Below are 12,864 nucleotides of genomic sequence, written 5' to 3'. Positions count from 1 at the left end.
TTTCTTTAATATGTTTTTGTTTTTTACTATAGGGTGTGTAAACTCACCAGAGAAAGAGGGAGAGGGAAAATGAGACATTACCCCTCAGGGGGTCTGGTCATGCTTTTATCCCTTCTTATATATTCTCTTGGGATTTCAGGCATGCACCACAAACCCAGTGTGTTTTTCAAACTACTAAGTTCAGGACTTGAAATGCACAGTTGGACATGTGGTATCTAGTTACTTTAACTTTCATGCCATTTGTCAGCCTTCCTTAATAAGATTTTTACCCTTTATCTTTCCACTCTCCTTCCTAAACGCTGTTGACTCAAACATTTGTTTTTCTGATACTGTCTCATAAGTTCAATAATCTTTATTTCTTTTTATTCAATTTTTCTCATCTGATTGTATATTTTCAAATAATCTGCCCTATAGTTTGTTATTTCTTTTGCTTGATTAGACTCTAGTCATGCCATTTTTCAGCTCCAGGATTATCATTTAGATTTATTTTTTATCTTTCTTTCCTTTTTTGATTATTTATTTTCTTGATTTCCTTGTATCATTTCTCTGTATTTTCTTGAAGTTTGCAGAGCTTATTTATAACAGTCATTTTGAATTCTTCACTAGTCAGTAAGTATATCTCTATTTTAAGTCAGTTCCTAGAATACTATTATGTATTTTTGGTGATATTATATCTCCTTAGTTTTCATGTTTTTCTTTCTTATTTTTCTTAAGAGGCTTTTGTCTTAGGATATGTGCATTTCCCAGAGAAAGAGACATGGAGATAATTAGAGGGAAAGTGAAAAATTACCCCCCAAAGCAGAGGCCATGATGCAATCTCTTCTCCATTTTTTGTCCAAAATCTTGGTATTCATGCAAACCCATCTGTCGTGATATTCAAAGCATTGGGTCTGGGACTAGAATAACGGTTGGCCATGTGAGAGTACAATGACAACCACTATGCCATCTGCTGGCCTCAGTCTTCATGTTTTTCTTACCTTACATCTGTGCATTTGAAGAAATACTTATTCCAGTCTTTGCACATTGGCTTTATCTGTGAGTTCCCTTTATTATTGAGCTCATCCAGACATTCTGGTCAGGAAGTTGCTGGAGTCCTAAGAAAAGCTGGCTGTGTCATCAGGTGTCTGGGCCTGTCAGCACAGTCGTCAGGATTGGACCTGGAGGCTAAATTCAGCACGGTGGATATTCTGATTAAGTGTTTGAAGACTGGTCTATAACCTATGTCCAGGTGATTAGCAAGGGGTGGCACTTAAGCTTGAGTCTACACAGGCAGCAAAGTATTGAACTGATTCTTGTCCACTGTGACAGCCCTTCAGCTTCAGTCTCAGGGGAGGTGTTTGGTTCCTGTATCAATAGGGGCATACTTGGAGTCTGGATCTGTTGAAGCTGTCTTGGTGACTGGCATTACAGAGGTTTACCTGGAACTTGAAGCTGTTGGAACTGGCCTGATGACTAGTCATTAAGCCAGCATGTATACTGGGTTTATGTGCATGAGGGAAGCAAGGTCTAGGGACCACAGAAATGGCCCCAGAACCTGAGTTCATGGTTATTGGTCCACTACAAAATTCTAGCCTGAACTCTGAATCTGAAAGTATGGGGCCCACAGGGGCCAGCCAGGAGGATACAGCCTCGAAGACTGACCTTGCATTTGGCAGAACTGGATCCTATACCTACGGGAGCAGGCTTGGTGTTGGATGCCAAGAGTATTGATATGGCATGGAAATGGGTCTTTAGCCTGGGGCTGTGTGTGTCAGTGTGTGCTGGACTAGTGATTAGCTTCTTGGACCATTCTGGAGCCTGGAGTCAGTGTAGCTGGCCCAGTGCTGAGGATAACCTGGAGCCTAGATACACCAAGATTGGCCTGGCAATCGGGTGGTCCAAAGACTTATCCCCAAACAGGGCTGTAACCTGGGACTATGGATCCAGTCTGGCACTGTGGTGGGCCTCAAAGCTCAGTCTGAGGCTATCAGGATTGAGGTAGGTCTAGTGTTGGGATCTGAAGCAAATTTCACTGCTCACTTCACCCTCCAAACCCTATTCAGAAGATATTTCTCCCCACACTGTGTTTCCTGGTATTGGGTGATCTAGATAAATTAAAACTATCATTCCTGCCCTCTCTGGTGCATCTTTTGTTATGTCTGTGCTACACCCACATGATGAAATCTCTTACCTGATTCCCTTAGCTCTTGTGAAAGTGTATGATTTTATATGAAGAAACAAGTGCTAAACAGTCCTCTTACATCATCTTGTTGATGTCAGTAGACCAATTTGAAACTTCTAATTATTAGAATACACAACCCATAACACACATAAGAATTATAGTAATTTGATTATAGTAATTTCTACCAATTAAAGTATGAATAGTATAGTTACATTACATTAAATTATTTTTAAAAATTACTTATTTAATTTTATTTATTATAATTACTATTACATTTTAATTTGCTACAGGTACTTGTGCTCATCAATGAGAGAAAGACAGAGAGAGAGAGAGAGAGGCAAAGTGAGAAAGCAAGCTGCCAGTCTTGGATTTGAACTGGAGTAAACCATGTAGGGGTCCAGGTCATTGACAATGAGTAAGTCCAGTGCATTACCACCATGCCACCTGCTAGCCCTTAACATTGCATGACTTTAGAAAGATAATTGGTTTGTTGATGATAATGTGTATAATATCATCAACTGGACTGCTGTGAAGTGTATTCATGTTGGATAAATTCACTTTACAGGCTAAGTGATGCATAGTAACTGAACGTATAAAGTCAATTAAAATTAAAAAAATCAATAAATTAAACATAGAAACCTTAATGTGTTAACATAAAGAGTTAAAATATAATACATGCATAATTTTACCTTTTTTATTATTAAAATGGAACCTCAAAATGGAAGTGCTTAGGACCTCTCTCTATGAGAGATGTTTCAGTTAAGTGATCTGATTCCCAAGCCAGAGGCCAACTGTCAAACCATGCATTCTTTATAATTTGCCCTGATAACAGTATTATAATGACCATTAGGTCTGGGCTCAGAAAAGACAGAAAAAAATTCAGAATGTCAGATCTGGGAAGCACCTAGATGTCATCTGATCCACTTTTCTTATTTATTGGCTCAGAAAACTAAAGGAACAGAAAGGAGTTGCTAGTCTTCTATTTACAGTTTGCAATGTTTAACAACTGCAAACCACTTCTCTATACCTCCTGCATTTGTCAACATTGTTTCTGTGGCTAAAAAATGACCAAGCAAAGGGCTCAAACACCAGAGGATTCAATAGTCTTCACTTTCTCTTGGCACCAAACCTTTTTCATGGCATTCTTCATGTCTGTATTTCTCAGCGTGTAAATAAGGGGGTTAAACATGGGGGCAATCATGGTGTAAAATAGAGCAAATACCTTGTCATCACTGACAGAATCAGCCATGGGCACATAGGTGAAGATGAGGGGTAAGAAGAACATGGGCACTACAGTGATATGTGAGCCACAGGTGGAAAGGGCTTTGCGACAGCTGAGCGGGTCCTCAAGGTTATCAGGATGATGATGTAAGAAATTACCAAGGCAACAAAGGTCAAAATAGACAACACTCCTGTGGTGGCAATGATGGTAATAATAAAAACTCTAGTGTCAGTACAGGCCAGCTTCAGCAAGGGAAATATATCACAGAAATAGTGGTCTATCTGATTGGGGCCGCAGAATGGAAGCTCAGTAACAATCAATACTTGCAAGAGGGAGTGGATAAATGCTCCGATAACAGAGGCCAGAACCAAGACATAGCATGCCCGTCTGCTCATGATGATCACATAGTGAAGGGGTTTGCAGATGGCTGCATAGCGGTCATAGGCCATGGCCACCAAGATGAAGATCTCAGTGGCACCAAAAAAGTGGGCATAAAACATCTGGGCTATGCAGCCATTGTAGGAGATGGTGTTCCACTGGGACAGCAAGTCCGTGATTAGTTTGGGGGCTACAGTGGAAGTGAAGCAGACGTCCATGAAGGAGAGGTAGCTGAGGAAGAAGTACATGGGCTGTTCACTGAGGTGGCTGCCCCTGATGGTGAGCAGAATGAGCAGGTTTCCTGAGAGAACTAGAAGATAGCAAAGCGAGAACAGCACAAAGCAGGTGACCTTCACATCCTCATCACTGAAAAGTCCCAGGAGGATAAATTCTGTGACATTTTCATGTTTCATTGCTTCTGTGGGTTGGATAATTTGGATCTATTAATACATATACTTGAAATGCTAGACTTCTCCTGAAATTTTTTATTCATTTTCAAAATCATCTATTTAATTAATACATATTGTTTATTATGATTCAATCAGTATATTGGTGATTGTGGTATAGAAATGAATAAAATATGTACAACATATACTCACATATAGTGTGCAGTTCTTAGAGGTGACACACAATAATAATGATAAGGTAAATATCAAGTAAATGTAATAAACTATGAAGTCTCACACTTACTATGAACAGGGTACAAAGAATTTAAAAATTAAACATGTTTTAAGTTCAATGTTAACATGTAATATTGGTATTATATATGAGATGTGCTTTTAAATCTTCCCAATATATAAAACAGCCATAAAGTTATCCGTGGTTCAAGGGTAGTAAGGGCATAATAAACTCAGTATTTCCCAGTGACTAAAACTGTTCTAAATCCTGAAAGTTCAGTAAGGTCCTTGAGCTTCAGTGGGCTCATTACTTTAAGTACAGAAACTCTGGGCAACAAACTCAGAAAGTGCCTTAAGAAGAGAATGGAGGAGAAGGGATTGTGGCATGACCATCCCCCCCGGGGGGTGATTTCTCGCTTTCTGTCTCTATGTCTCTCTCTGTCTGTCTGGTGAGTGCACGTGCCCTATAGTGAAAAAACCTCTCCAAAAAAAAAAAAGGGAAACTTGGATGGAAAACCAGTTTTTGTATGCTGTGACAATGATTAGCAGATGAATGCAAATTAATTAATTTAAAAAAAGTTTCAGGAGAAAAAATCATGAAAACTATTTTTCATGAAATTTTAAAAAATGTATATTTGAGGACTGCAGTAAGCTATATAGTCCCAGTTGGGTGCTACTTTGTAGTATGTTCATGCTACTCACTGAGGTTTATGCCTAGGGTCAGATTTGTGTTTATGGATATGTATATATCAACTACTCTTGCTATTGGAAGTATTTAGATTAATTAAGTTCATTAGCGAATAAATAAAATGGGGATAAAAGGCATAGAAAGCAACCATGGATACCAGAGACAGTGTGGGAAGAGGGTGGGACACAGTAGAGGGTGAGAGATAGAGAATCAAGAATGGCAAAAATAACAAAATATACAGGAAACAGGAAATGGAAAATTGTTTGTTGATGATAACACGTATATTGATGTGCTTGATTGAGCCAATATACAGTGTATTCTGTATGGGAAATCTCATTTTATTTGATGTGATGATGTATAGTGAATGAATATACATAAATAAATTTGAATAAAAAATATAGACAGAATAAAGCAAATCTTAGAAGAAAAATGTTTCATTTCATGGCTTTTCAATACAGTATGACTTCCTGGAGTTTACCTTCCCAGTTTACTTTCCAATCTGATCCCTGAATTCTCATTATTTTCATCCTTTAGTCATATTTTCAACTTTTCTTTTTATGACAGCACTCTTGGAAGAACAAATCATATCCAGAGATTTTTAATTATTTTTTCACTTTATCTGTTTTTGCACCTTGTATCTCTTTTAATTGAATCACAGTTTATCCTTACTAGGCTTACTACACTATCATCAGACCAACTCTTTCTTAGAATGTTTCAGTTAAAAAGGAAATTTGTTTTGTTGTCAAATACTATAATACATCTCTTATTTTATTTTCTTCAATGAGTACCAACCTTATCTAAAATGTATCACAATAATGCAAAACTCAAGGGTTTGTTTTAAAAAGAAAAAGATAAACCATTATATATTGATAAAAAAATATGTAAGCATGCTTGTGAAGGAGTAAAACAGCAAAGGTAATAGCAATATTTACTATTACAAATAATAATAGTAAATCAGTGTGATATATTATTATTATTGAAAACTAGAGAGTAGCCTAAATGTGTTAAATGAATCCATACAGCACATCTAACTTGTATAAAGCTTTAAAAATACATTGTTGAGCAGAAAACATAAGGTGCACAAATATGATCATGCCTACATTAACGCACACATATACACATCCCCAAAGAATGCCAAGTACTTTCCAAGTAGTTTCCATGAATAGATTGTGTTTAAAAAGCAAAAAAGGTGGAGTGAAATAAAATATATATTTGTAGGAAACTAAAAGGGGTGGTGACCAAAGGGAACTATAATTAAAATACAATATTTTGATTTTTTAAAGACATTTTAAAATAAGATGTGTAAAAAAAACATTTTAAAGTCACTCTTTTTTAATAGGCTTAAGAACAGTCCATTACACAGTATATGAAGTTTAAAAAAATAAATCACAACTATTGTCCTTCATTGGGATTCATAAATCATCTTCATTTATTTCCCTGTTTTTTTCGCAATCACCTGGCATTTAAATGAATGTAGATGTACATGCAATTCCCTAAGCATCATATTATGTAAATTGTCATATAAAATGAAATATCTCTAGATAGAAGCATCTCTGTTCTTCTTACACCACCAAATAGAAATGTGTTCCAAATTAATACCATTGTTTCATCTCTTTTACAAGTGTATCTGGAATTTTGTTGTTGTTGTTGTTAATATTGCCATAGCATGCATGAGATTGCCAGAGTGAGATAGAAAGAGAGACAGGGAATGTAAGAAATAACTCCCTGCCCCATAGGGTGGATGGCCATAACCACAGTCCCTTCTTCTCTATTCCCCTTTTGGGATTTTGGGCATGTATTCACATGAGCCTGGCATAGTTTTCAAGCTTCCGGGTCCAGAACTGAAACTGTACAGTTGGCCATGTAAGATCCAACCACCCTAACCACCACATGACTGACTGGCCCTGGATTTGATTTTACATAAGCTATTTTGATCAACTGGACTGAGATATGTTTATATTGAAATGTTCACTTTGTTAGCTAAATAATGTGATTGAATGTATAAAAAATTTTAAATTAATTAATTAATTAATTAAAATATAAAAAGAAAGTATAACTCACACATTGGGCACAAGTGCTCAGGATTCTGACTGAGGCAGGGGGTGGATTGCCCCATGAAGACTGTAATCAGGATGCTTCTCTATCAGACAAAAAAGAAGAGCATAAACAAAATTTTTACAAAACATATTAACCTCCTTATATTTAAAAATTCTAAATAGGATTTGAATAAATTTCAAGATAATATTTTATATCTGATAGCTGATATTCAGGACTCTGTTTATAATTTTTTTTCAGGATCTCTTGTTTTGCTGAGCTAATACATCTCCTATATTGGGTCACTGAAAAAGTCATGATGCATTTTTAGATAGAAAAACATATCATGACTTTTCCAACTACCCAATAATTTTAAAGGAAGGAGAAAATAGATTTGTAACAAACCAAAAAGGAAGCTGCATATGTGGAAATGGATGTGCAAAATGTTACCAGACACTGATGTGTGTGCACTAATTACGTATCCCACTCTATGTAAAACTTATGATCACCTAAAATTGTCTTCTCTGGAAGGCACAGAAAGGATACTAATGTTCATAGCAACTCACCATGACTTCTGAAAAGAAAAAAAAGAAGGAAAAAATATTCAGCCTCTGGTTTTCAGGGTCAACTTGGCTTCTTTGGTCTCAAAGAAAGGTTTTCCTTAGGAAAAAAAAAAAAGACTAATATTAAGCTCCTAATATATGATTGTTAATTGTATGCATTAGGAAGTCAAATTAGCAAGGAAAGTGAAGGTGCCTTAGTTAGTCCAAATAGGTTCAAATACATTAATTAATTGATTAATTATTGAAGAATGATAAGCAAGTTACTTAACTTCTGACCCTTGATTTCCTCACCTATAAAACAAAGACAATGATACCTACCACATAGAATTCTTGTGAAAATCAAATGAAAATATCCATGTAAAACACATAGGTATAGATGTGTGTACATAAAGCATTGCAGTAAGTATATATGTATTAGTATTTTATTATTAATTTTTAAAAACTAAAATTCTGTAAGTTTGTAAGATATTTGTTAAAAAAAAAAAGTTGTTCTAAGAAAATAAATTTTCTTCAGTGAGTTTAGCATGCCTCTGATTGTAGTGTTCTCAGGAGGTTGAAAGGATTTCAATTACTACTCTCTACTGAAAATCCCAAACAAAAAGAATCTGAAGAAGATAGTATTTCCCATTTCACAGATGGAATAACTTATGTAAAGATAGCAAGTTGATTCAAAAAAAACCTCACGTACTCTACAAAGATCATCTCTCTTTCATACTTGAATCAAACAAGTCTAGAAAGTAATCAGTTTATCCTTATACTCTACTGAGAATATTTTGTAGTTCTGTGAAGGATAGCCATTTATGCAAGAATAAACATTTATTTTATAGTTTCAAATTCCTCAACTATAATCACAAAAATTTCCCTCTACATACCGCATTCAATTTAATGTCAGGGATGGCTGTAAATTCTTACATAACTATGAAATACTAAGGCAGGAAATGACATCTTTATCTTGATATGCCACTGCCATTATGCAATTTAAGAAAAATACCTAAAATTCTATGCACACTTAATCTTTTCTTTTTGAATCAAAGATCCTTTATTTATTTATATATATATATATTTATTATTCACACTTAATCACTATACATCTTTACATGGGGCAATATGGTTTTTCTCAGCACTAATACAGTATCAGTCAAAAAAGACATGGCCATATACATTATAATCAGCAAATAACTTTTCATTTCTGTATCAATAAAATGTATTGTTTATTTTTTTCACTCTTAGAAATTTAGGAAGTGTACTTTTCATGGCCTCGTCCATCTGGGAAAAACTGTTTTAAAACTTACGATCTCGGGAACCAGCAGTTAGTGTAATGGCTATGTTGCTGGACTCCCACGTAGTCGAACGCGGTTCGTGTCCCGGACCCAATGGCTTAAAACTCATGCCGGACGCATGTGCGTGCGTGCCCAAGATCCTAAGAGGAGAATGGAGGAGAAGGGATTTTGGCGTGACCATCCCCTCTGGGAGGTGATTTCTCGCTTTCTGTCTCTATGTCTCTCTCTGTCTGTCTGGCGAGCACATGTGCCCTATAGCAAAAACCTCTCAAAAAAAAAAACTTAGGATCTCTTAAATAATTTATCAATTAATTTATCAAAATTGTCAGTAAATTTTCTATAATTTTCTTTCTTTCTGTGCTTATTGCACAACTTATTTACTTTATATTTTAAAATATTTATGATTTTAGACATTTAATAACTATATAATTGTAGTGTAGAACCTGATATTTTGATACATGTGTACATTATTCAGTGATCAAATCAGCACATTTAGTATATTCATCATCTCAGACATTCATTGTTTCTTAGTGAAGAAGATATTAAAGATCTTCACTTTCAGTAATTTTAAAATACATAATACAAAACTGTTAATAGAATCTCTCTTTTGTGCAATAGCATAATAGAACCAATTTTATCTAATATTGACCCTGTACCTGTTGACCAGTCTTCAACCCCTGTCCATCTTATACACTCCAGCCTCTGGTAGCCACCATTCTACTCTTCCATAGAAGACTAGCTTTTCACATCCCACATGCTGGTGAGGATGTGAAGGATGAGAAACTCTTTTGTGCTGTTAGTGGTATTGTAAGTTTCATGTAGTCACTATGGAAAACAGCATGTAGACTTCTCAAAAAACTGAAAAATTAAACTAGCATCTGATCCAGCAATCTTACTACTGGGAATATTTCAAAAAGAAATGCAATCAATATGTCAAAGAAACACATTTACTCTCATGTTTATTTCAGCAGTGCTCATAACAGACAAGATAAAGAATCAACCCACATGCCCATCAATAGGTAAACTGATAATGAAAACATGGTACTATGGAAAACAGCATGTAGACTTCTCAAAAAACTGAAAAATTAAACTAGCATCTGATCCAGCAATCTTACTACTGGGAATATTTCAAAAAGAAATGCAATCAATATGTCAAAGAAACACATTTACTCTCATGTTTATTTCAGCAGTGCTCATAACAGACAAGATAAAGAATCAACCCACATGCCCATCAATAGGTAAACTGATAATGAAAACATGGTATATTTACAAAATAGAATATAATCTAGCCATTATAAAAATAAAATCATGTCATTTACAAGAACTTGAATAAATCTGGAAGACAGTAAGTGAATTAAGCAAGGAACAGAAAGATTTATGTTGTTTGTCTTTTTTTTCCTCTCCGAAGCAGAGTGGGAGAATCCAGTTTCTTTTAGCCTCCTGCCTCAGCCTCTCATAGTCTCAAATTTGAAACTGAGATTGCAAGGTAGTACTCTTGTTATCCATTTGCTGTCAGAACAGATCTGTTAAAGTTCTTTGGTAAAATATTAAGATGCCAAATTGTGACATGAATGATCTACTGGTTAGAAGAAAGTTACCACAGCAGACACATTCTCAGAATACATATTTGTGGACAAAATAACTTTCTTTAAAAACGAGCAAATAAGAATAGATGATTCTATGACTATTTCGAAAGAGGACTTTTACATAGATTCAGAAATTCAAAAGAAAGAAAAAAGAAAAGAAAAGAAAAAGAGACATAAAATGAAAGGAAAATACTAAGAACTTACATATTTGACTTCATTCAATTCCAATCAACATTTGAAGGGCCAGTCTTGTTTCTTAAATTTGCAACAACAGGGGCCAACAGGTGGTGTGGTGACTAAGGTGCTGGACACTCCCACATGGCTGACCACAGTTCAAGTCCTGGAACTGGTGGCTTGCTTTCTCTCTCTCTCTCCCCCTCTTTGTCTCTCTCCTCCTCTGTATGTGCCTCTCTCTGGTCAAATTAAAAATAAATGAATGAATAAATAAAGTTAAATAAATAATTATTTAACACAATTTGTGACAACAAATGAGAAAAGAAAACAATAAACACTGTTCTAACTCAAAATGATAGCTATTTTAAAAGGAAAAACTAGTGAGGAAAAAAAAACCCTCATGTTTGTCATTTAGATTTTAAATTATATTTAAAATAAATATATCTTAACTACCAACTTTACGCATATGCAAGATGAGAGTGAGAATTGCACAGAAAAATTGCAGGGAAAATATCATATGCAGTTGCACCTTTTGCTCTTCTTTGTTCTTTCCTCGATGCAATAAAGAGCATCGAGGTCCAGTTCCCTAAATGTCTGAGGTGAACTTGGGCCTCCTGAAGAAGCTGCATGCAGAGTCAAGAAGAGCAATAAAAGGCCCTGGAGAGACTAGGTGCAATCCCTGTGGCAATCCTTATCTTAATTCCTGGATGAGACTAAGCAAAACAAACTCTAATAATATTTTTATAGTAATAACAAAATTTAATGTGATATTACTATTCAAGAAATTAAACATCTCCAATATTAAAAACAATTAGCTGAAACATAAATTAAAATGTATATCAAAATGCAGATATATACAGATAAAAATGTGGTAAAACTGCTTTATTGTGGTTGCAAGTGATGATATATTACTACCCAAAGTAGATTTGATAGTATGTCTTCAAATTTGTATTAATCAGCAGGACATGAAACTTTTTAGAAGATCACCTTCCAACAAGCATTATTCTTCTTCTCCAAAGGGTACCACACAACTGCTAAAATTAATTAAGGGCTAATTTATAGAGATTTTCACTGTTGACCCAAGGTTACCTGTGTTTCTTGCTAGGATTGTATTCACTCCATTTCCCTCCCTGAGCTATCTCCCCTCCTCAAACTGTAGAATCTTCAAGATATAAATACAGTCATTTAAATCTCATTTTAATCCCATTTTATATATATATATACATACATATATATGTGTGTGTGTGTATGTATATATATGTATGTATGTATATGAATATATATATATGTATGTAATGTGTGTGTGTATATATTTACATTCTTCCAGATGTGTGAAGATTCCCCATCCTTTTTTCCTTTTTTGCCAGAAAACAAAATCCTCAGGGACAGTTATTAAAAGTAGAAACCAGAGATAGGGAAAAGGGACCCTGGCTCACTAGTTTTATAGGCAACTTGCCTCTGAGTCCCAGGGATGACTCAGCTATAGTAGTCCACTAGAATTCGTAACACTTCTTTCAAGGCTATTGTCGAAATCTTTGAGATTGTTTTCAATCTTCTCAGTCGGGAATTATCCATTGATCTCCTTTTGAATCCTGTGCTGACTATCAAAGTAAAATTCTATGATATTAACTAGCAACTGCTTTGAGCTTTCAAATGTACTTCTAAAAGTTATTTTAAATTCTTTAACTATATGGCATTAAAAATCTAATGTATATATAAAGTTAGTGAGCAAATAAATAAAAAAACTAAGCATGTTTTATGCAAGGAATAAATGCTTATGTAGTTAGCATATACATGAATATGTTATATGTCTTTCTCTGCTTTCATTATCAAGGCAGAAAATTTATTAATATTGAAGGCATTTTGAACTTAACTAATATAATTAAGTTCAAACTTAAATGTTTATTTTTTTTTTAAACTTAGCCATTCTGACTGGGGTTATATGCTATCTCATTGTCATTTTGGTTTGTATTTCCCTAATGATAAGATATATTGGGCATTTTTTCATATGCTTTTTGATCATTTATATGTCTTCCTTAGAGAGTTGTCTGTTCAGTTCATTGGCCTATTTTTAAATTTGTTTTGTTTGGTTTTTGGGGGGAAGTAAGTTTCTTATGCTTCCTGTATATTCTGATTATCACTCTGTTATCTGAGGCATGGT

The 12,864-nt window shown here is 34.8% G+C and overlaps 1 protein-coding gene across 1 annotated transcript; it reads right to left on the bottom strand.

Moving 5' to 3' along the window:
- Positions 1 to 3,242: 3,242 nt before the first annotated feature.
- LOC102480850 (olfactory receptor 4P4-like) lies at positions 3,243 to 4,174 on the bottom strand. Its single transcript, XM_014584313.1, is given in 2 exon segments — positions 3,243 to 3,493; positions 3,496 to 4,174. Coding segments are annotated over 2 exon segments (930 nt in total).
- Between the last annotated feature and the right edge of the window lie 8,690 nt (positions 4,175 to 12,864).

The sequence above is a fragment of the Tupaia chinensis genome, unplaced genomic scaffold (assembly GCF_000334495.1).
Source record: "Tupaia chinensis unplaced genomic scaffold, TupChi_1.0 Scaffold146304_1, whole genome shotgun sequence".
Taxonomy (NCBI): domain Eukaryota; kingdom Metazoa; phylum Chordata; class Mammalia; order Scandentia; family Tupaiidae; genus Tupaia; species Tupaia belangeri.
The sequence above is the reverse complement of the archived record's forward strand: the minus strand, read 5'-3'. Positions and strand labels throughout refer to the sequence as shown.